At 36.5% G+C, this 26,602-nt stretch overlaps 1 protein-coding gene across 9 annotated transcripts in view; it reads right to left on the minus strand.

Annotated features, from left to right (window-relative positions):
* Positions 1-26,602, minus strand: part of LOC127639541 (gamma-adducin-like) — a 130,717-nt gene that overhangs the window by 15,559 nt on the left and 88,556 nt on the right. For all 9 annotated transcript variants that reach the window (XM_052121598.1, XM_052121597.1, XM_052121599.1 and 6 more), the window contains 6 exons: positions 19,561-19,690; positions 15,144-15,295; positions 14,628-14,708; positions 5,882-6,031; positions 4,149-4,292; positions 3,898-3,996 (listed from right to left, as the gene is read on the minus strand). In XM_052121598.1, coding sequence (XP_051977558.1) covers positions 3,898-3,996; positions 4,149-4,292; positions 5,882-6,031; positions 14,628-14,708; positions 15,144-15,295; positions 19,561-19,690 — 756 coding nt within the window. The remainder of the gene's footprint in view (positions 1-3,897; positions 3,997-4,148; positions 4,293-5,881; positions 6,032-14,627; positions 14,709-15,143; positions 15,296-19,560; positions 19,691-26,602) is intronic.

Here is a 26,602-nt window from a genome sequence, read left to right on the forward strand (position 1 = left end):
CCATGAGTAGAGATTTAATTTGGCAATATGTCTTTGAAGGATTCTGTCTTTTCTTTTGAAGTGGAGCATAGCATCAGATATACCCGATGAACACCCAAAAAAACAGACTTCCTGTTAAGCGTACATACAGGGTTCCCACTCTTTTCAAGCCACAATTTTCCAGGACATTTTATAGGCCCAACAAGTGTAATTTATAAGCAAAAACACATGCGTCCATTTAAATCTACCTTATATTTTGCGGTTTCCGTTTGTTTTTTTATGTAGTTTCTCACCTCAAGATAAGCAGTTTGCTCCATAGCCCAGTATGATTATTAATCCCCATAAAGCTGTGATTTAATTAAATAAATGCATAGTCTGTATTTGCTGTGCAATTCAGAGTGCTGTCATCACACACACACACACACACACACACACACACACACACACACGCACGCGCACGCGATGATCATGCTGAGGTGTAACCGTGCTATAAGCTGACTCTTATCATTGAATTATTGAAAATTAATTCACATCACAAGGTATTAAGGCTGAATCACCACCATCAACCCAGTGCGAATTAATTTTTTTTAATCAGTGGTCCAACTATCATCATTTTCTAAAGTATATAAATCAAGAATCTTTTCAAGAATAAGCTAAAAGCACCACCTTAATGTATTTTAATGATTCAATTATAGAAAATTATCTACACAATTTTGTAGAAATAGCTGCAAAAAAATACAAAATAAAAGTCTAATGTGCTATGAGCGAGTCATTTAATAATTCTGAGATGCTCATGACCAAAATCTGTCAAGAGACTTTATAGTATTTAAGCATTATAAGAACAAAGCAGATCTATAATTTCCATTCAGTTTGTTAACTGCCAGGCATGACCTTTCTTCCAAAAAAACAAAACAATAGTCTAATAATAGTAATGAGTTTCAATAACATCCTTACCTTCTCTTTAGTTACAATTTGCATGTAAAATCTACTGACTTCAGAAGAATGTAAAAGCATTATAAGAACAAAGCAGATGCAGTGTATCATTTTACTACAGAATTTAAACTGCTGAGCATGACTTCCCAGAAAAGACAACAATAATAGTATAATTAGGGCTGGGTATCGAGTTCGATACATTTTAGTCACCGACCAAATTGCCTCTAAACAAACGAGTATAGAAAAATATCTTGTTGTTCGGTACCAAATTTCGATACCTAAGGGGTTAATCTCATCAATGTCATGTAGCATGCTAGATATGGCCAAATCTAAAAGTGCTGGTATCAGAAAATGGTTTGAGTTCTTTCTCAGTCCTGGAACTGAGAAAGAATGTTATCAGTAACATTGCTAACACTGTTATACATTATAGAGAAATACTAAACCGTAATAATGAGCCTTTAAAATCTAATTTTTACAAGCGCGCACATGAAGCGAGCTGCAGCAACACCGGTAAAGCGGTAATGATTCTGAATGTGTTGGAAAAACCAGCAAGAGATTTAGTTAATTTATAGAGAGAAATGCACATTTGGGTTGAGCAAGCAGATGATGATCTCGGGATCAATGATGGTCACAGTGATCACCAATAGCTGATGCCTTTAACCATGTCATGACGATATTTGGCTCGTTTTCCCATTAATCTATTAAAATATTATTATTATTAGACTATTATTATTATTATTATCATCATCAAATTAATATAACAAATAATTTGCCCGTAGACACACAAAGACACTCTTTTATTAAGTACAGATGACAGAAAAGCCGTATTATGTGCATGTATATGACGTGCTGATACAGAGGCGTGCAGTCTCGTTGAACACGCGCATCTAAGGATCTCACACTTTGTTTCTGCCTTCCGACTTGTATTTTTTTATGAGTGCAGCAAATGACCTCAGACATCTCAGTTCAGGACATGCTTTGAGTTCAGTTCACTTTATTTCCACAGAGTATTTTATTGTGAACGCAACTCTGCAGCCTGTAAAATAATACAAACTTGATAAAATACAAAAACATGTTCTATATAAAATTCGATCACTTGATTATTTATTTGCTTTTTTGTTTAGTTTGGAGTGCAATTTGAATTTAGAAATGTATTTGATTTAAGTTTTTAATTTTCAAAATCAATAAAGCAAGAATATTCACTAATCCCTCAGCCCAGAGGTTTCCGATGTAATTGGATATATATTTATAGAACAAAAATTTATTCACACACGTTATATATTTTCCTGGATAACGAAACACCCGACGAGTAGAGAATGCAAGGATGAAGCTTCTTTGCCAGAGAGATGTTCACAACTGCTGTAAAGCCATCTTTCGAAAAGTTGAACACATTTTAAATGCACTTATTTTTTTCCAGTTTCATTTGAACTTTTAGTTAAAATAAATAAAAAATGAAGGTCAAAGTTTGAAATCAAGGTGTCGTGATTGTGTAAGCTTAACCCTAACCCTGCTTAATGAAAATTATCCCATAGTACCACCTAGCGTCCAACCAGCGGTAATAACGTTTTTTCCTCGACCAAAGATCGAAAAAAGTATCTTTTAGGAACTGTATCGATATCGAAAATTTTTGAACGATACCCAGCCCTAATAATAATAATAATTTTGGGTTTCAATAACATCCTTTCATCATTGTAAAGTCTATTTCACATGAGTTGAGTCGATGCGTCAAGCGGCGATTTGCCCTCCACATTAGGGTGCCTAAACACTACAGTTTATGCAGTGTCAGAGAACGCTGCAAATGCATTGAGATCAACGGGGACGGTACGTCGTAAGGACAGAGAGGGAAAACGCAAGGGTTTCTGATAGAGAAGCTCCATCATGTGACCAAAAGTTTAAAACATTGAAAATTTTACTGCAATGCACTCTGGTGCAGGCATCTGTTGACCAATAAGAATCTCGGAGAGGCGGGACTAGATGCGATGTGGACATGCTGAACAAACTAAAACATGCATTCTTTTAATCCCTTTCCTCTATTATAGTATTCTGTCATGCTAAAAATATATAAAAAGTGGAGAGGGAGCCTGGAGAAGAGTTTCAATATTTACTGGTACATTGCCATTAAGATACATTTTAAATAGCAATCTCGGTCCTTGACTACCTCTTCTCTCTGTGATACACTCTTGTGAAACTGACCATTTGCTCTTTTTGTCAGTTTTAAAATATTTATTGTTGCTTTGTACTCTTGAAGACATAATTTGTGAGGCAAAAACTTGTGTGAAAAAACACATTGATCTGGAGCCGAGGTTTCAATGACGCGTCACTTCATGGACTGCCTTCGGCAGAGCTGACGTGAGTCATGTAAAAGCCCCTCAACATGTATAAACAGTCACTTTTACATATTAATAGCTCTTCTGCCCTTTTCTCCATGATGAACATGGTAGACTTACATGCCGATGATGAAGTAAACTAACAACATACACCTCTTATTCAGTCAGTCGGTACATTACCAGCTCATTCAGTTTGTTTATGAATGAGAAGTTTCACGAATGCCGCTTATCACTGTGCACACGCTGCTTTAGCCAAGCACGCGATTGGCTGTAGCTGTAACCAATCAAGCGATCTGCCTCGGTTGGACCGTTATTGCCAAGCAAACGATTGGCTGCTGCTGTAATCAATCATGAGGGTGTAAGCACCCGTAACATCGCTTTATAACACGTGGCCGCTGGCAGTGACAAAACTATACACATTTGTGTATTTGACTTCTATTCAGAGTACGATCGTTACCATGTTTTTGTGCATGTAATGGAAATTTTGTTGTAACACAGTCAAAAGATAATATTTTATATTTTTCATTTAGGACATTTAGGTATTTTTCTAATTTTCCATGACTTCCACGATTGGAAAACTGCACTGCAAATTTGCAGGTTTTCCAGGATGATTGGGAACCCTGATGAACTTGCACGTGTATCATCATGAGCATTTTACCTGAATCTCACAGGCAAACTGAGCATTGTAAATGTAGTGAAAGGCCTCTTCAATGGTCTCCCCGAGAGCGACAATCCCATGATTCCTTAAAACCAACACCTGCAGCACACACATACGTAATTAAAAAAAAATTATAATGTATCAATTATAAAAATAAAGGACATAAAGGAAATTATAGTTTCTTCCATTCAATAATTTATTGAATGCCAAGAACATGCATCCATGAGCATTCTAGAGAGTTTGTGGTTTACCTTTGCTGATGGTCCAAGAGCTTTCTGGAGCTCTATGCGCTCATCTTGCTCGTCCAGGCTGCCTTGGTAATTGTAGTAAGCGATGTCACCCAAAATGAGAGCCTCTTGACAGATGGGCAAAAGACCACACTTCATTGATGACACCTGACATGGCAAAAATACAAGAAAGATTATGCAAAAAAAAATAAAATAATGCAAAATATAAAATTTAGGGCCAACCATAATGCCTTATTCATAAATCAAATCTAGAATGGACTTTATATGGTGAAATTTAATTACTCAATAGGTACAAACTATCACCTAGGCTTGAAACACGCCATCAATGAAAAGACCACCTTCTATGGCTCATAAGGACTATGTATCAAAAAAGTGTGATACATATTTATTTTTCCCTTTAAGAGGAGGAAATGAATGCACAACATTTTGTAAAAAAAAAAATATATAATTTTAAATAAATTTTATTTTAAAACGTAATTGTGTTAGTGACAAACCATCACTATTCATGATTATACTACATGTTTCATGCATACTCATGTTGTGTATAAGCGGCATTAAATAAATTATGTGTTTGGTGAGATATATGGGGCTTTACATTTTATGTTATGGGGTGCATTTTGAAATTGCACAAGAAATCCTGAATGGAAATGCTTGATCTGCGAACAAACTTTCCAAATATGCTTAATTTAATGTTATAGGAGTTTCGCATTAGTTAAAATGCACATTAAGGTGATAGAAATGGTTTATTTGCAAAATTATGATTGACCATTCGTGCATGAGTGTGTGATAGCTTGATTTGACAAGCAGATATTGATGTAACCTTGGCACACAATTCTTTGAACATAGCGCTTGTCATTCGGAAGTGTTTAACCCACAGCTGGTCGATAAAGTGGGTTCTCGCAATCCGCCAGAACAGTTTTGAGGTAGAGCATTCCAGATATGCGGAGGCTGGTGGTATTGTGTGGGCATCGCAGCTATTTCAGCCCACAGTATATCAGATATTACACTTATTCTGCGGTGTCTCGTGGATTCATTTAATAAAATGAGATACTTGCTCCTGTCTTGCAAATAAAACTGTCTCCAAAGCAGGGAGAGGTCATTCAGCTGCTGCATCAAGACGAGGCGGCTCCCTCTTGATAATGCTTATTACGTGGTTGATGAAAACATGCAACAATTCATATTTTCTTAAGTATAATTGTTAGAAATGCGCTTAAAAAATATTACGCATTTAGTTGGTTGAAACATATTTGGCCTGGGTAGCTCAGCGAGTAATGACTACCACCCCTGGAGTTACGAGTTCAAATCCAGGGTGTGCTGAGTGACTCCAGCCAGGTCTCCTAAGCAACCAAATTGGCTAGGGAGGGTACAGTCACATGGGGTAACCTCCTCATGGTCACAAAAATTTGGTTCTTGCTCTCGTTGGGACATGTGACAATTTGAGCGTGGATGCAGCGGAGAATTGCGTGGAGCCTCCATACACGCTGTCTCACCCCAGTAACGCACTCGACAAGCCACATGATAAGATGCAGAGATTGCCGGTTGCAGACATGGAGGCAACTCAGGTTCGTTCTCCGCCACCCGGATTGAGGGGAGTCACTATGCCACCATGAGGACATCGAGCACATTTGGAATTCCGAAAAGGGGAGAAAAGAAAAAAAAAGCAGATGGAAACCTAGCTATAGATTGGCTGTATATCTCCAACTAAATTTCCCAGGCTGTAGTGGGTGGATGCTTACAGCAGCAGTAACCGGTGTGTGTATGTGAACAATGCAGCGCACGTCAGGTCTCATAGAGTAGATGGCAGCGTGAGGGCTGAAGCCAGCTGGGTCGATCTGCAGGTTGGTGGAACCCTGATCGACGACATCACCGATAATATTCACTTTCACCTAGAGAAAATGAGAGAGAAATGTATACATAGGCAAATTGTAGTTTATAACTAGAGATGATTGTCAGATTGTCACCAGATTTGGTATGAAGATGGTTTTAAAACCTAATGATTAAACTGGCTTTCACCATTAAGCCCAAGTGTACTTTCGCTTTTGTCTTTAGAAATTGTGTGTATATATGATTTGCTGTTGTTAAACTGGATTTTGTAAATCAGCACTAATATCGCCCATCCTGCTCTCTAGATATCGGTATCGGCCATTGAAAAACCCATATCCGTTGACCACAAGTCAAATATTTGTAAACTTAATGCAGCCACAGTAATTTCTTTGAGCAAACTAGTACACAAACCTTCATAATGAAATCAAGATGACATTACAAAACTAGGTCTTTATTCCTTTCCCATTTCCACTCAACATTTATCTTGACATTCTGAACCTAATTAGGAGGGAAACATCCCCACAGATGAGCAGAGAACCGCAGAATGATTAGATTTTTTTTTTATTTTTCATCTCTAGTTCATGCTTACCTTAAACCTCAAAGTTTACATCCAAGGGACTTTATATTTAAAATTCACATGTATTTATTTATGTTTATAAAGTATTTATCAATCATTGGTGTTTGTAAAACTAATTGAAAGCACAAAACAGAACACCAGATCGATAGTTCTTTCTGTGATCGAGTGTTCATGAAGGTGCTGATGCATATCTAATTCATCTAGAGCTGATTGGATATTGAGTTTCATCACATGTTGGTCCTGTAACAGGTCACCCAACATGCCCATCACATTCCAGTCAATGCCACGCCTCGTATCACTAACAGCCCAAAATAAACACACTGTACAGCTGCTCGGTTAATAAGCCAATTTGACAAACAAACTTCCAATAATTCTTTTGCATTACTTCTTTCCTCAATGTAAGAGGGGCGGTCACACTATGCTTTGAGCACACACCGTTTTTTTGGACAAAGACCAGAATGAGGTCACGCAGAAAAGCTTCTGATTTTAGTCACTTTTCAAATTGTATTTAAATATAATGTATACTCATTTTACAACAACTAAAATAATGCCGCTTTTAAAAGTGAAACCTTTGAACTGAGCCAAGATGTCAGTAGCCTAGTTTCCATCCACCTTTTGTGGTATTTTGTTATTGACAGTGAAAATACAGGAAAACAAATGCAACAATTCTGCCTGTTTCCATTCAAATGGCCGTTTATCGATAAAAATGGTGCGCGTCATGACGTCATGCCTAAAAAAACACTGTTGCATAGGTTTTGGTTTAGCGCAAAAGCAGGTTTGCACCGGTTCTGACCCGAAAGCAGATCATCATGGCCCTGTTCAAGCTGGCAACCTGCCGGCAAAAGTAGGAGGAAACTTTCTGTCTCAGTATAAGGACCATCAATCGATGTGTATATACGTTGTGCACAGCTATTAAAGAAAAACTAAATTATGCGGGGTTATATCAGGATTTACATATGATACATTCCTGATATTCAATATTTTGAACAATCGAAAAATTAAAAAAAAATTAATAAATTTCCCGTTTGGTAATTTATTTTTTTAATTTAATGCTTTTTTCATTTGGTTATTTATTTTATTTAATACAGGGGATATTGCGGGTTAAAAAGCACTGATGCTTTTCTCCTAGTTGTGTGTATTTTTCTTTTATTTAAAACATCTATGTGCACAGAAATTATATATTTTATGGGTTATGTCCATGAATGCCGTCTATTATTTTGAATGGTGTGGAAAAGAAACGGATGGATACGGCAATTAAATTAAATCGCAAACAGTGGCCATTCATTTGTTCAATGTGCACGAGACATGTATTGGCACTCCTGGAAGTGTCACGTTTGCAGATCGGCTCTATATGCCGTAAAGATCAATCCATAATCATGTACAATAAATTGGCTGTCAATACTGTCGTCATGACTAACACAGGCTAACGATTGGGGCAAACTCTGTCATGTGACACTACATTTTTGCATTAATGCCAATTTTATCGACAAAGTGTTTCCAAACCAGTTATTCATAACATTTGATGTATCAACAGAGTTTATGTGCTTGAGTTAAAACGGAAAAATATCATGTCGACATATGTGACATTTTAGCGATTATGTGCATTTCCATCAGCTTTATTTTGATACGCTAAAACTTTTTCCGCAAAACAATCCTTGGATGGAAACTTAGTTAGTGTGCTGTTTTGATCTTCTTTTGGTCCTTCGATCTTCTTCTACGTGTCCTCTTGTCATCCATAGTCATAGTTCACAAAACTACACAGCATTGTATGCAAATTCTTTTCATGAGCTTGCGTTTTCAGACTCCCCCATTCGGATACGTTTGATGGAGCATGAAGTGTAGTGTGACCACCCAAAATAATTTGACTATTAAATTGCTAATTGTCCACAGGAAGTTGGGCCACTTCTATACTGACATTTGTTGTATTATGCGAATAGGCTTTCTAAGAATTTCAGAAATAATTACAAAAATTAAAAATATGCAGTGATTCATGAAAATACACTATTGGACATTGAGGGTAGACAAATTAAATACACTAGTGTGAAAGTGAAAAATCTAAATTTTACTTTCTCAAAGTCCTCAGTGCTGAAAGTTGATGAAACACCCCATCAAACTTTGCTAAAGTACTGAAACAAGACCAAGCTATTCTTAAGAGATTTCAATTGTGGCATCTCGTTAAACATTTAACAGTCATATTTTCTTTTTTGGCAAGAGAGTTCATCATAGTTTATAAAGCTGGTCATTTTGAACCAGTTTACGAGGTAATAAGGGGGTAAGAATGAAGTTAATCTTTTATCTTAAATCACATGTTTGTGTGTTTTCGATTTCTGATGTTTGTCCCTTCTGTCACTTTTGCAGCAAAACGGTGCAGCAAATACATGATTACATGTCAAATAAAGGACCATCCAGAATTGATTTTTAAGCTGGGTCACAAATTTATGTAACCATCCATGCTATGGACAGAGAAAAATAGTGCTCAGATATGACTACAAGTTGTAGATTACTGCTAGATGTGCATTTGAAACAGTTTAGAAGTGTTACTTCAAGTTAAATTTTATGCAACATTGTCATATGAATTAGTGGCATTTGCTAAGGCCAGCAACACTTACTATTGCTCACACATACTTAGGATTAGGGATTTGAACAAACCTCTAATTTTAAGAATTAAACTTTGGATTTGGGAGTAACAGCATATTGACTTTGATAGTAAAAGAGATGGATCTTGTACATGTTTAATAAAACTATGACCTAGATCGCTGCCCTCATTTCAGCAGGCAGCTAACTCTGCAGCCACACCCACAGAAGCAAAGAACAGGGAGGTCTGTCTTTGTCAGCAACTAGATATCTCTCTCTCTCTCTCTCTCACACACACGGTAAAAAAAAAAATCCCTGTTTAGACTACGCAAAACAGACCTGTCTTTATCTCACTCTTGTGCTCTAAAACATACGAGCCCACACAAACACAAACAATAAAAAACGAAAAGAGAAGGAACTGGACAAACCTGTACTGGCTTTGATCCATGAAAAAGGTCAAAATGCACCTATTTAAGCTTATACAAGACCAACAGACCAAGACCAAAAACTTGACCACATTCAAAATGGCTACATTCATGGACACAAACATGAAATGAGAAGATAAGAAAATTAGCCATTTTATTACTGAGAAAAATGTGTTTGTCATGGCAACGGCTGTGATTGTACCCTAAACAACGTAGGACAGCATTAGAAGCAGTATTATCCAGAACAAGAGTGTATGTCAAATGCAGAAATGGGTGCCGAGTGCCTCAGGCATTTTAAACTTTATTTATGGAGTCATACATGCTGCAGGCATTAGGAAAAAAGTGCTTCACAAATTCATTCCAGTATTAATCACCTGATTGGCAGGAATATGTCAAAACAGCAGCCACCACGAGCAGCGTGTCAAAACACATTATTACGCCGGCAGGAGGATGCAGGAACCGGAGTTACAAACAACAAAACTTTAATCAAATAGAACATCAAACTGAAAACAGCAACACACACACACACACACAGCGGCCATGTGTGTCTCCCTCTTTGGCATCCCCAGCTCTTCCCTTGTCTCCCTCCCGCTGATTAGGCAACTAAGCGCAGGGCGTGTATCCCCACGGCCTCCACATCCTGATTTCTTCTGTTTTTGTGTATCTCTCAAACTAACTTGCATCAAAAATTAAAACTAAATCTAAAACGAAACATAAGGCAATAAAGTTTTTAAATGATAATGTTATTTATTAAGGGAAAAAAGTGATTCAGTACCAACTGGACAAGTGTTAAAAAGTATTTGCCCCCTAAGTTAATAAATCCTCAAATCTATGAAACTGCATTCATAATGATGTTCAGCTGGACTAGACACACCCAGGCCTGATTACAGACAGCACTGTTCAATCAAATCAACACCTAAATAGAACTTTTTCAGCAGCATGAAGTTGGCTAAAAGGTCTCACCCAGTAGCACACTGTGCAAAGAGCGAAAGAAATTCCAGAAATGAGGAAAAAGTTGATTGAAACGCATCAGTCTGGGAAGGGTTACAAAGCTATTTCAAAGGCTCTGGGACTCCAAAGAACCACAGAGTGAGAGCCATTATCTCAAAATTGAGAAAAAGTGGCACAGTTGTGAACATTCCCAGAAATGGCAGACCTTCCAAAATTCCTCCAAGAGCATAGCGACAACTCATCCAGGAAGTCACAAAAAGTCACAAAAAAGTCAAGGACAACATCCAAGGAACTGCAGGCCTCTCTAGCATCAATAAAGGTCACCGTTCATGACTCCACTATCAGAAAGACACTAGCCAAAAATGCAACCATGGAAGTGTGGTGAGGTGAAAACCACTGCTAACCCAGAAGAACATTAAAGCTTGTCTGAATTTTTCCAAAACACACCTTGATGATCTTCAAACCTTTTGGGAGAATGTTCTGTGGCCTGATGAGTCGAAAGTGGAATTGTTTGGAAGACAGGGGTCCCATTACATCTGGCGTAAATCAAACACAGAATTCCACAAAAATCAATATACTACCAGCATGGTGGTGCTGGTAGTGTGATGGTGTGGGGATGTTTTGCTGCTTCAGGGCAACTTGCAGTAAACATGAATTCTACTCTCTACCAGAAAATCCTAAAGGAAAACATACGGTCATCAGTCCATGAGTTGGAACTGGATTATGCAATGATCCAAAGTATAGGAGTAAGTTCACCTCTGAATGGCTGAGTGGCACTAAAAGACGTTAAGTTTAAGGGGGAAGTTAGTTTTTCCACACATGTGATATACAATGCTCAGCCACAACATTAAAACCACCTGCCTAATATCGTGTAGATCCCCCTCGTGCTGCAAAACAGCTCTGGCCCGTCGAGGCATGGACTCCACAAGACCTCTGAAGGTGTCCTGTGGTATCTGGCACCAAGACGTTAGCAGCAGATCCTTTAAGTCCTGTACGTTGCGAGGAAGGGCCTCCATGGATCTGACTTTTTGGTCCAGCACATCCCATAGATGCTCAATCTGATCTGGGAAGCCAAATCAACACCTTGAACTCTTTGACATGCTCCTCAAACCATTCCTGAATATGTTGTCAGTTTGGCAAGGCGCATTACCCTGCTGAAAGAGGCCACTGCCATCAGGGAATACCGTTGCCATGAAGGGGTGTATGTGGTCTGCAAAAATCTTTAGGTAGGTGATACATGTCAAAGTAACATCCACATGGATGCCAAGACCCAAGGTATCCCAGCAGAACATTGCCTAGAGCATCACACCGCCTGCCTGCCTATTCCAATAGTGCATCCTGCTGCCATCACTTCCCCATGTAAACGCTGCACACACACATAAACAGATGGCTGACCATATGATCTAAAAAAGCGTGATTCATCAGACCAGGCCACCTTCTTCCATTGCTCCATGGTCCAGTTCTGATGCTGACAACCTTGGGTAGGGCTGGGATTTGACACTGATTTCCTGATTGAATTTGGAATCACACCCTCCCGATTTGATTCCAATTTCCAATTAATTTGATATTGATTGGGTATATTTAAGTTAGGTCTACTTTGCTGACATATGAAAGAAATTCTCTTCCATCTACATTATTTTAATAATACAGGAGATTTTCTAACTAGGTACATTATGAACACAATTGTACTAATTGTATTTTATTAGTTTCTCATAATTTGTCACATTTTAGCTTTTTAGAAATGACAAAATCCATGTATTTAAATCAATAAATATGATATTGCACATAAAATTTTTTACATGCTGATTTGTTAAACTGCATAATTTGAGATAATGCACTGATCAGCCACAACATTAAAACCACTGAGAATAACATTTATTATCTCATTACAATGGCACCTGTCAAGGGGTGGGATATATTAGGAAGGAAGTGAACAGTCAGTTCTTGAATTTCATGTGTCGGAAGCAGGAAAAATGGGCAAGTGTATAGATCTGAGCAACTTTGACAAGGGCCAAATTGTGATGGCTAGATGACTGGGTCAGAGCATCTAAAAAAATGGTAGTTCTTGTGGGGTGTTCCCCACTGGTTAGTACCTACCAAAAGTGGTCCAAGGAAGGACAACTGGATAACCTGCGACAGGGTCATTGGCGCCCAAGGCTCATTGATGCATGTGGAGAGCGAAGGCTTGCTCGTCTGTGTGCCTGTGTCTTGTCCGATCCGTCAAGATTTACAGTAGGACAAATTTCTAAAAAACGTAATGCTAGCAATGATAAAAACGTAGTGGAACACACAGTGCATCGCAGCTTGCCTAGCCACAGACTGGTCAGAGCGCCCATGCTGACCCCTGTCCCCCAGCAAAGGTGCATACAATGGGCACGTGAGGGTCAGAACTGGACCATGGAGCAATGGAAGTTGGCCTAGTCTGATGAATCACGTTTTCTTTTAGATCATGTGGATGGCCGGGTGCGTGTGTGTCATTAACCTGGGGAAGAGATGACAGGAGGATGCACAATGGGTAGATGATATATATATATATATATATATATATATATATATATCAGGCCTTACGTGATGCATAAATCAAGCTTGCATAGTTCGAAGCATTTGATTTAATGTACTTGTGTAGGGTGTTTCAGGCCTTACGTGATGCATAAGGAGTTCAGAATTGGATTTAGCTTGATATCTAGTCAGGACAAGTGTAGAAAAATCAGTTGACAAATTCAGATAGGACCATGAGAGACAAATGAGAGGACCCTAGATGGGCTCTATATTAGCTGTAGAAGATTTTAAACCATTTACACTCCAAGTACACTACACTATCAGGGGTCGCACACTTTTAAAGTCACAATTTTCCAGGACATTTTATGTGCAACACGTATGTAATATTTAAGCAAAAAAAAAAAAAACACAAGGAGGACATTAAAATTGTGGTTAGTGAAGGGTAGTTTATGAAATTCTGTATTCGATAGTTTAATTAAATGTCATCAAAATGGTTTCTACTAAAATTAATCTGTTAAAATTTTGATAAAATAAATATAATTATTTTAACTTTTTCAGCATAACATTGCATTATTTTTTAGCAAATGAAGTGCTTCTCTACAAAAATCCTCACAGAACAATACAAACGACACTGGAGATATTTCTTATCAAATGAAGTGCTGCACTACAGAACAATACAAATGTGATATATTAATTGCTTTGCTATTGGCCAGCTTCAATTTTGAAGCACACAGCACATGCAGATTATAAATCTATTTAATGAAATCGCAGCACCTTGCAATTTAATCATCACACTTGGACATATTGAGATTTAAAGTTGATTAATTATGCATTCAAACATACATTTTCATTCCAAAATATCTCATTTGGTGAAATTCCACATTTTGCAGCCAATGCAATTTTCGATGCAATGGATTCAGTGATTCCATCCATGTTTTCACATAGCGGAAATAATAGTGCCATACACGTGGTAGCAACAGTATAAGTACACTCAGATCTTTGAATTACAGAAAATGTATTTAAATGACAAGGTGTGAAGGTCGCATCGCCACGCTACCACCACGGAGTGTGAATTCATTTTCAAAACAATATATCTCCGACTGTCGTCGTTGTCTAAAGTTTACAGCTCAAACGGATTTGTAGTTATACTACAGCAGTTTTGGAATGGAAAAAAAAAAAATTGTACAACATCAATACACGTAACAAAAATCTTGTCAGTGACCTTGCCAACATTTTTCCTCTGTGCATGGCACAGATCGGACTCCAAACCTCCCCTATGAGCACTCAAAGACCACAAACACACACCAACTATTAGGCAAGGGGCATTACTGTCCCATTTATGGTTAAACCAGCCCATTTGCTACTCAGATGATCAAATGCCAGCAAAGTATAAATTAGTCTTAAAAAAAAAAAAGCATCAAGTAATAATTGATTCAACATTTAACCAAGATAATCCGTAACTGAAATGATAAAAGCCCAAATCAATGTTATTTTTAGTCAGACTGTAATGTATGTTCAGACTAATGCCAGTCCTTAAAGTGACACCGGCAGCCTTGTGGCATGATGTTAGAGCTGTTTCCAGAACTGCTATCAGGCTCTGCTGTGATAATGCAAGACAAGCAGTTTGTTTACCAGATTTGACGAGGAGGCCTCAGCGAAGGACAGTCCTCTGGGGATGATGAGGATATGATCCTGCTCCTTACTGACACGAACCTACACACACAAAAACAGTGTTTAAGTTTTTCTTCTCAACAAGCATTCCAGCTAATTTAATCTAGCACTACTAGATCTCACATTGTTAATATTAACACACAAAAATAATACTTATCAACTAATAATATGTGGTATTATTATTAAAGACCCCATGAAATCAAACTTGGAGTTTTGTGGCTTTTAGTCCATGTCTATTAGATTTTAATGCCATCTTGAGGAATATAATAGTGCACTACATTAAATTTTAAGTGTTTATCTGCTAAAAGCTTTCAGTCTTTTTCTTCCAGGAAAACTGAACAAAATGTTGATGACTAATCTTGCTCTCAAAAACGTATCCAGTGTACAGAAACAAAATACGTCAACATAAGAAAATAAAACTGTGTTCAAACCATTTCATGGAGTATTAAAGTGTCAATATAGAAAGCTGTGCCTTACTGTAATGTAACAGCTTGCAAAGTGGGCCCAACTGAACAGGTCCACTAGTCTGTACAGGCTGGCCAGTTTACAGCGGGTCTGTTTCTCTCCCTTCACCATAGTAGTGGACTCCACACTGAAGATGTCATTTATTGGTGTCACCATTCCCAAACCTGAGAAAACAGAGAAATAATGAAGAGGAGACCAAAATTGAAGAATGAACAACTTGCTATTGGCTTAAATTGTCTCCGCTATTAGTTGTCTTTCAAATTTCTTTTAGTTATCAAGTTAAAATTTAACATTTCAGTACTGCTCATGCAAATATGAGTCCCAAACTCTGGTGAAAATGTACTCTTCGATACCAATCCAACTCGTACTCTAATTATGAGTCCTGATGAATTCGATTCAGAACTCATTCTAGAGCTCCAGCCGGCTAACCGATTCAGAACTCATTCTAGAGCTCCAGCCGATTAACTGATCCAGTACTCATTCTAGAGCTCCAGCCGATTAACTGATTCAGTACTCATTCTAGAGCTCCAGCCGATTAACTGATTCAGTACTCATTCTAGAGCTCCAGCCGACTAACCGATTCAGTACTCATTCTAGAGCTCCAGCCGACTAACCGATTCAGTACTCATTCTAGAGCTCCAGCCGACTAACCGATTCAGTACTCATTCTAGAGCTCCAACCGACTAAGCAGGCTTTCACTCTGGCAGTTTAGTCCGAAACAGTGCACAGTTTGCATGAAGTTCTCCCAAGGTTATTTTTCTCTATTACCCAACATCTTATGGAGTTTTGTGTTCCTACAGGTCACCTTCAGCTTGCTCACTGGGGTTCTAAATACAATTATTTACTTATTCACTTAGTTCAGAGTGAATTTCGCACTTTTCTGTAAGCCAAGAAATATAAAATCTTAATTTCTTACCATATCCTAGAAACAAATAAATATATAAAGGGCCCATATTATGCTCATTTACAGGTTCATAATTTTATATGGGGGTCTACACTCTTTAATGTAAAAAACATTCTGTACATTGCTGCAGCACCTAGTTTCAAGATCTGTTTTAGCTCCTGTCTCTTTAAAGCCCCCCTTTCCAAAAAGCCCAGTCTGCTCTGATTGGTCAGCTGGCACAGTCTGTTGTGACTGGTCAACCACTTAGAGCATGTGTCGGAAATGTAAAGCACCTTACCATAACCAAAGTAGCCCTTAGGTGGCCATTATGCAAATGTATTACATAGTGACATAGCCAAGTCAAGGAAGTAATGGCCTCTTCAAGTCAGTTTTCTACTGTAAATCTAAACATTGATTTAAACTTTAGAAAAAAGGGAAAAATAAGGACTTAAATATTGATCTGTTTATCAACCACACATATCGCTTCATTAAACCACTTCTATTCAAAAGTTATAGAGAAGTAGTGACAAATGATGTCATATGCTGTATATTGAGCTGTACGGAATATACTATATAGAAAATAGGTCTATCAGTTGTATAGGACAGAAAAGAGTAAAAACACACATTCATACACTGGAAGCTGCAATGTTATATTGCCCCCGTTATAATAATGATCAGCCAATTTAAATGCATGATAGTGCTGTCTAGTCTAACGTTAACCATTTAAATTTCACATTGAACTTCGATCTTAGTGGACCAGAACAACTTCTCAACTGCCCAATCGTAGACTGTTTGCAAGTAGCTCTTAGTAGCCAATCTGAACGTTTTCTAGAACGTTACATTTATTGGATAACAGATAAAAAATGTTAAATTTGATTGTTAAAGAACTGAATGAAGAATATTTAATATTGTTATAATATTTTTTCTGTCCAATTTTGGTGTGTTACTTTCAATAAAAGTGTGACAATTGTATTGATTTGTAGTTTTTCAATTCAGATTCATTAAATTCATGAAATTAATTAAAAAGTATAATATTAATACAATTATCTTAAAAAAAAATCTATTAAAATAAAGTTTTTGGCCCAGAATTTTTTTTTTTGGTAAATTGGCATTGCATTCTTTAATGAATATTGTGGGTTCAACACAAGTTAAGATCAATTAACAGCATTTGTGACAATGTTGATTATAATTATTATTATTATTTTGTTTTTTTAAATCCACCCGTCCCTCCATTTATAAAAGCACAAATCTTTAGAAGTGAATGAGGCCAATCCATTAACATTAAAATTCTCACTTTGTCAAATGTATAGCCACAGACGTAAACAATATGTGTGTTAACTAACCTTGTGTAAAGTTTTATCTAATTTTACAACTTTGTTGCCATGATGATGTAACTACATAATCCCTAAATAGCGAGGTACTACAGATATGAATTGTAATTTTGCAGTATATGTAGAAAATCATGACCACTCACATTAAAATGAAGACTCCAGTCATATCAGTAATCTTATAAAAGCGGTTTTATTCTACATGGAGAGGGTCCACACATGGGGGCTGCCATGTTAGAATCACATGACAAGCTGAATGCTACTCACTTAATCACAGTAACTGTCCTGTTATTTGACAACTTCACTCACTGATTATAGTAATCATGGCTAACAGTGAATACTACATTTCTACAATGGCATCTGAAAATAAAACTATAGATTTTAAATAATGCTGCATCTAAGCCGCTAGGTGTCAGTGTAAGTCCAAGATGTCAAACAAAAAAGTTACACGTTTTAACAGCAGATTTAATGCAAGTGCTTTTACGTAATTATAAGCTTCACATTTTTGCCTTTCTTAAACCTAAAAAGAAATTGGCCCCATTTCCTTCCATTGAAAGTGCCTCACTGTAACCTCAAAATTGTGCTTTATTTAAAGAAAAGGATGACCAATTCTTTAGTGGTAATCAACACTAATACAAATGCTTGCAATTGAGCTTAACTTGTACTGAACTTGGAATATTCCCTTAAGCTTTGAATGCGTTATGTACAACAGACTTCAGAATTTTTTCTAAAATAAATTGATTTGTTACATACTGTGTGCTGCCTCTGTAATCTTCTTTGACAGTCACTGAAGAATGAGAAAATAGGATTGACATTTATAACTGGTATTTTTCCTTGTTCTAGTAACTTTAACAAACAATCTTCATCTAACGTGATTTAAACATGCATACTAAACAAGAAGGCCTAAATGTAGGACAACTTAACTAATTCAAGTTAAACGAGCAACATTCATTCAAGTTAGACCACGTCCACACTAATACATTTTAGTTTGAAACGCATCTTTTTCCTATACGTTTATGCCTTCTGTCCACACTGAGATGGCATTTTTGTCTGCGAAATCTGAGCTTTTTGAAAATACTCTCTCAAGCGGATACATTTGAAAAGTCACCTTTGCGCTGTCGCGTGGACTCGGAAAACGGTGATATCTGAAAACAATGACGTATTTGTTATGATGCAGTCACGTGATCCATTCAACCAAAACAATCAAAATGGCAGCCTGTGATGTTGTGCCTGATATTCACTTTGATAGTGTTGTTAAAGATAAATGTAACTTTGTACAACCTTCACATTCCATTCCTTAAAAGGTGACACAAAGTTTACTATGAATTGGTGTCCAGTGATGGAACACGAGAACTATTGCATTTCAGACATGCAACACATTTTTTTGTATGCGCAGAAAGGGATGTTGACACGTTTTCATACGTGTCATTGTGGATGAGCAACTTTTGGAAAACGCTTGAAAACAGCAGTGTCAAAGTGGCGAGTGTTTTAAAAATGGAAAAACATTTTCAAAAATCTCTGGATTAATGTAGATGTAGCCTTAAAAGAACACATTAATTCAAGTTAGTTTTATGTTTTATTAGGTTTTACTTGATTCAGTTTTGTTGAGATAACTTGTTTCAATCACGTGGAAGTGAAGTCCATGAATGAATAATTTTCAGCCAAAGTGCTATTTTTTTTATTTATTGATATGTGCATTAGCTATATACAAGCTGTTAGCAGACTCTGAAGCAGCACAATTTATGATACCAGTGTTGTCAGATATTACTGCTGATCGTAACCTTGACCAACCGTTTGAGAGTTTTTGCAATTTAGTTTGAGAAGCCTGTTTTTCTTAATGCAGGCTCTTTAAAGCCCTTGACCAGTGGATCATTTAAAGACTCTCCAATGTGGGGATTTAGAGTCTGAGCACATTGTCACTAAAGGGGTTCACTGAAGTTTCACTGATTTGTTCTGCATAGCACAGAGAAACAAACACATGTGTGAAGGGCTGGATGGGGTGATAAGGGAGGAAAAAGTGAGATAAAAATGCAAAGGCTTTCCTGAGCTGGCTGGTCATATTTCCTCACTTAATGTCTGTTTTATGGGAACAGCTATTATTTAGCAACCTGTATAACTATGAACAGGTGGAAGAGTGCGGCAGTCTGGGACTTTGGATGACTTCAGGAACGTTGCAGTCTGTTGCCCTAGAGATGAGTCGCTCTAAACCAATACTCACTGAGGGGGGAGGTGGAGAATCCAGCCACGGACATGAAGTCTGCAATCTGCCGCAGAGCAAGCAGTCCTGTGGGGTTATTCCCCTTGTTCATCTGTTCCTGGATCAGACCCTCCAGCTCATCCTTAAATGCCTGAGAGAGAGAGAGAGAGAGAGAGAGAGAGAGAGAGAGAGAGAGAGAGAGAGAGAGAGAGAGAGAGAGATATTAGAGATGCCTCACACTGATGAGAGATAGACATGAATGTGAGATGGAAAGCTTTAATCCTCTCATGCTTTGGAAACACTTAGCACGTTTAAACCTTCACTTGCACAGTTTTTCCGTTTGAAACTGCAACACAAGTTAAAAGGAATGTTCCAGGATCAATACAAGTTAAGCTCAATCACAACTTTGTGTGTCAATGTTGATTACCACAAAATTATTTCAACTCATCCCTCCTTATCGTAAAAAAAAAATATATATATATATATATATATATATATATATATATATAAAATTCAAGTTACAGAGAGGCACTTACAATATAAATGAATGTGGACAATGAAAGTGAATGGGGCCAATTTTTGGAGGTTTTAAAAAGCAGCAATTTTGAAGCTTATAATTTACACTTACATTAATTCTCAACTATGTATTATTTGAGCTGCAAAGTTGTTTAAATTGTCATTTTTAGTGTTTGCTGACATTACATCGCCATGGCAACAAAGTTGTAAAATTGGAGATAACCTTACACACAAACTACTAAAACCATGTTTATGTCTTGCAAATATTTCGAAAATTGGCCCCTGTTCACTTACATTGTAAGTGAACAGGTAAGTGAATTTTTATTTATTTTTTTTTTTTTTAAAAGGAGGGGCAAAATTAAGTCAAAACAAAATACTAAATTTTGTGGTAATCAATATTGTCACAAATGCAGTCAATTAAGCTTTACCTGTATTGAACCCGGAACATTCTTTTAAGTCTATTAACACAGAGGCCTACACCACTCCAAAACAGCAGGAGATCTTAAGTTATAAACAAACTTTCAGGAATATGGTCTTTAAGGTCTTGCATACATTTTTAAAATTTTTTTTTTTTTTAAGAACACTAACATTAAGAACATTTGTGGAAAGACATCCATGGCACACAATTCTTCAAATTTAACCCTTGTTAGTCAAAGTGCTTCACCCACAGATCGCCGTTAAAGTGGGTCCTCACAATCTACCAGAAATGTTTTGAGCAGTATATAGTATCTGGGAGAGCCCGCACTCAAAATAGTTCTGGTGGATTGTGAGGACCCACTGTCGGCGAAAGGGAATAGCCATTTGAGCCCTCATTATAATAGCTATTGCACTTATTCTGGGACATCTCCTGGCAACATTTAAAATATTATTTTTAATTTTTTTATTTATTATGGACCATGCACAATTTCAAACATAAATATTACAATTTGATGCATTGTACCAGAATTAGCCACAGGCTAATTTACATCTGCAGTCCCCAGGTAGGGTACAAACAACCCCCCCCATACACATTTTGTCAGAACAACATCAGTGTCAATGGGTACAGATTTGAGTGGTCTTCAGAAAAGATTTCAGTTGTGATTTAAAACTCTTAAATGGAACTGCAGCTCTTTATTTAATCTGTTATTGCATTCCACTGTGTAGTGGCTTTTAATAAATGTACAACAATATATTAAGCAAACAAGTAATTCAGCTGCTCCTTGACAAAAAGGCAGGCTCCCTCAAGATAATGCGCATTTAAAGTTCATGGAAACACACAACGTTTAGCATTTTCTTTAGTCTAATTTTCAGAAATGAGCATTAAAAATTAAACATTTTGATGGAAACCCAGCTACTGAGATGTGCTGTCATTATGTACACTTGTCTCTCAGACACAGAATGATGAGAGAGACAACAGAATGAATCACAGGATAAACAGATGTTGACTGAGTGCCCACATGCTGCAGATAATGACAGGAAAGAGTCTCTACTGACATTGTCTCAGTTATGATGACGGTTCATTTTTACTGTACAATTACACAAACACTCATCTTACTTGTAAGAATAACTGCTCGGATGTGAGCTGGGGCATGCACAGCTACACGTACTTCACAGATTTGAGCTCAAAATACGAAATCACCACACTTAATGAATGAAATGCTCAAGTCATTCAGTAGATAAAATATGAAGCACGAGATAGCAAGCACAAACACACTTGACAAGCAAATGTCAACACATTTGGTTACTCTACTTTTACCAGTTGGTAAAAACAAAAACTAAAGTTAAGCATACTGCAGAAGCCACTTGGCTTCATATTTTGTTATCTGATGCAATAAAATGCATACATTTTCAAATGTGGCTTTAGTGCCTAAATAATTTTGTTTGTTCAAAGCAGCCTGTGCTGCCAGTGTTTGGACAATCTGTGTGCTCTATTAAGTACTTTAACTTCCCACCTCACTGGCATGCTAGCATGTACCGCAGGTCTTGAGAATTTGAGCCAAAGAACTGTTTGGACTCATGCATCCAGAGGGAAGTGGGCATAGCGTTTGTGTGTATTCCTGTGCGGACAGTCCCTGCCAAACTCAGAGTAAGCGTGTAGTTCACCTGTTTAAAAGATTGTCTAGAGCTTACATAATTTAAGTAAAAAAAAAAAAAAAATTTTTTTTAAAAAGAACACTGGAATCAAATCATCCTTCAGTTTGTTTGGTTTTACAGTGCATTCAGAAAGTGTTCAGACACCTTTTTTTTTTTTTTCACATTTTGTTGCTGCAACCTTATGCCAAAATGTTTTTCTTCACATCAATCTAAACTCCATACCCAGAGCTCAGAGACAGTATTGTGTCGAGGTACAGATCTGGGGTGTTAACATGTTATTTCTCCTCTACTCCGTTCACCTCGGCACAAGGTGCTTATACACTATTGAATACGGTGCTTATACACTATTGTATACTGCACATTGTGCCGCAGGTAGTTCAGTGAGATGAACGGTGATGGTGGTTATGTAAAACTTACCTGTGGACTAAAAGAGAATTAACTAAATAAACGTAGTGTTTATTTTGAATAACATGGGGAAGTCTACAATTTGTTCTTACAAAGAAATGTAAGAAGTTTGGAACAAGCAGGACTCTTTCTAGAGCCGGGTGCCTGGCCAAACCAAGCAATCGGGGGAGAAGGGCCTTGGTAAGAGAAATAAGGGCTTGTGAGATAACCAGAGAGCCTTAAAATGATGTGATGTGTGAAAGTGAAGAATTTAAGGCAGAATATTTTACTATTAGCCTACATAATATAATAGCTATACAGGTTAGCTGGGTTACAAAAGAAAACAAAACATTGAAAGTCCAATGGATCAAAAGTAAATCGGACAAATAAGAGATACTTTTGTTATTTAGACATATTTTGATAATTAAAATATTATTTTAATTCTTTTATACATTTTATTTGACTGTCATTCATACAATTTTGAAGCCTGAAAAGGAAATCATATACCCTTATTTTATATGACCCAAGCTAAATTTGTATAAATGACTTTGTTGTGTGCCTGATGGTAATTAATCATCATATTCGTGAAATTCCTAAAACAGAAATTAATCATCATAGTCCTAAAACAGTAATTATAGTCAGTCACAATTATTTGTTTGACAATTAATTGTCAGCCAAATTTCACAATCGTGACCCCTAATTTTCATTATTAGGTTCCTACCTTGTGAATTGTTTTGTTACAAATGTTTCTTTTTCTGAGAGTTGATTAAGAATGCAAGAATGCAGTTGATTAGTTATTCCTGTTAGAAAAACATTTAAGTGTTACTCAAATTGCTCTAAATATACTGTAAAATAATTTTAATGTTGGATTGCTAAACTCGAGGTTGCACAATGTTTTGATATTCCCCTGAAAGTTACTTGAATTTTGCATTTTGTTTAATTTATTTTGTTGTTGGATTGCTAAACGTAGATTGCACTTTCCTTGTATTCAAATTGAACAAGTTCTTACAAAAAAAAAAAAAAACTAAAATAAAATAAATCTACATTTAGCAATCCAACAACAAAATAAATGATACAAAATGTAAAATTCAAGTCACTTTCAGGAGGAATATTAAAACATTGTGGAACCTCGAGTTTAGCAGTCCAACATAAAATCTCTCCAAAATAAAATTAATGTTGGGCTGTAAAATGGAGATTACCAGTTAAGACAGGGCTATTTTTGTTGCAAAATAATGCCCTGCATTGTGCATAAGAGAGGATAATTTATTAATATATTATTAAGACAAGTTTTTTATATTTATTTTGAGTTCATGAATTGTTATATTAATCAAGAAATAATAATAAAAAATCTTTAGAAAAATCGACAAATTAGTCGTTAGATTAATCGCAAAAAAAAAAAAATTATCGTTAGGTGCAGCACTACTCCTAACAAATATCAGATTCACAAAGGATGTTAGCCTTCAGAGCAACCTGTTATTTTTCCACAGTTTTCCTTATATTAACTCTTCATTTGTTTTGGACTAAGAGGCTGTGACTGCAGAGATGAAGTCCAAGCATAGCAAACTAGTCCCTGCCTATAATAATCTGACCTGAAACGGTCTAAGGACAGACTTGTAATTTACACAGCACTCTTCCACATACACAAATAGACACTGTACAAGATACTCCAAAATGCAACAGAAAAACTGACAAAGACATGAGAGTAGTTTGTTGAGTCAGCTCTCGAATACACAGCCCTGTGTGACACCTGCTACCCTGCCTGGCACCTCTCCATACACAAGAGCGAGGGAGAGGGGCGGGTCACTATGGTATAGTGTCAAAGTACTCGGGCAGCTGTCGCTAATAAACCCCACCAGGCATTGCTGTAATTAACCGTGCTGTCAAACTGCCTCTGTATATCACCAACACAGATATTACAATGAAAGAATTAGGGCTGCAACAACTAACCAATAAAATTGATAATTATTGATGATGAAAATCATCGACAACTAATTTTATTATCGTTTAGTTGAATATTTGCTGCAAGCACGGAGAAGCCCCGCCAGTGACGTGATGTTTCACGGATGTCATGGTCATGTGTGCTGGTTTTTGACGAGTCTCAGATCGTTTCTCATCATGTAACCAAATGTAATACAGTGAGCAGCAGGATAAGACTTTTGTTTGCAGATGATTACTGTTAAACTGTATATAAAACTGAATATAAATGTATAATGCATTAATATATAAAAAGGATCCTGATATTTGATAGTCCTTACAGTAATGTCTGATTTCACCAGTAAATATACACTATGGCAAATATTATTTTACTGGATAAGTATGTACTACCTTTATAAAAGCATTTTTGAAAATAATATTTTAGAAACACATAATCAGTGACAACATAGTTTTAAAACGTACAATATGAATTTTAAATACTTTAATGTATGTACAAGCATTTGAATTAAAATAATTATGTACTTTTCAGCTTGGCATAATTATTAATATTTCTATTCTGGTGTGCCATTGCCCTCTGCTGGGCTGATTTTTTTTGTCCCACTCCTGATCCTGATGGATCATTTTACTGTTTAATTAACAGTACTTTAAGTTTTACAAGTAAGGGAAAGGAACTGATTTGCTTATGTCCAGAAAGTAATAACAATAATAAAAATAAAACATAACCATTCAGGGTTTGTTAATCGTTCTGTACAGTAACCAAATACCTACGTCGTTTATCATTTCAGTTTCTTAAAAAATAACATTTTAATAAAACGTAGGAAACTTAGTCATTTATTCTATTAATCAAATAAATACTCGAAGATTAATCGATTATCAAAATAAGCATTAGTTGCAGCTCTAGAAAGAATGCATTTCACCAAGACACAAAAGATTTCAAAGCCTAAAATTTTACAGCTTGCAGCAGATGCTGTTTTTTAACACTGAAAATAATTCCATCTCTTCACTCAGCAAATATAAAATCACATTTACAGCAATGCTCTTACTATGAGAAAATATGGTACAATATGGTACAAGGCATTTCTGTGGATTTCAAGGAATGTTCCAGGTTCAATACAAGTTCACATTAAAATATGTTTAACTTTAAAATTGCGTCATCCATAATTGCTGTAGGCTAAAATATGGAATCCAATTCTTTTCTGATTTGCTTCTCAATACACTGCACAAAATAAATAAAAATAAAAACTGAGATGCATTAATAGCTACTACTACAAACCATTTAAATTGTGTTGGCTTGCCATTTATGCAGGACAACCAAATACAAATTTACACAACTTCGGTATGTGGTTTCACACAACAAATATAAAGCATTCAAACGTATATTTTAAATACATAGGCGCATGTACAGATAAAGAGAGAAACAGTGGTAGAAGTTAATACAAAATTATTTTAACAACATTTACTTAATTGTATATTGTACGCCACACTGAACAAACAAAATAAGGTGATTATAGGGCAAGAAGGATAACAAATATACACAAATACATATTTAGTATGATGCTGCTATTAAGTCATCCTGATAAATTGTGAATGTTAAATTACGCTTTGTTGAATATATTCATATATACAACAATAACATTTGCTTCATTACGTTTTAGACATAAGACACTCTGAACACTCTGTACCACATGCAAGCAAACTTAAGTATCAAGACCGCAAGTGTGGGTATTGGGACAGGACCAGCATTAGATTATACATTCACTTAGAAACAAAACCTCTTCAGAGTGCTCATGTTTATAATCTGACTGGAACAAATTGGATGGCCCTCTACCCCATAAAAAAACCCTCAATTTAAAAAAGAAAACATCGTATTTGGAGGACAGGCAAGCAGTTTCCATCCTTGACTTACATTGTTGTACTATTAGTGTTGTCTCCACCTTGTCAGCAATGCAGTTCTCTAGTGCAGCGTGGGACTTTACTTACATATAAGTAAAAAATAATTGAGCAATAGTCGGCTTAAAAAACCTCATGATATACAATTGTATCGCCAACTAGGAAAATTGGTCGACCTCTAGTATAAAGATTTATCAGAATATAGAATCATGAATTCAGCTTGTAAATCGCACCAAATCTTAATACCATTTATCATTTCAGGGTT

This window comes from Xyrauchen texanus, chromosome 48 (genome assembly GCF_025860055.1).
Source record: "Xyrauchen texanus isolate HMW12.3.18 chromosome 48, RBS_HiC_50CHRs, whole genome shotgun sequence".
Taxonomy (NCBI): domain Eukaryota; kingdom Metazoa; phylum Chordata; class Actinopteri; order Cypriniformes; family Catostomidae; genus Xyrauchen; species Xyrauchen texanus.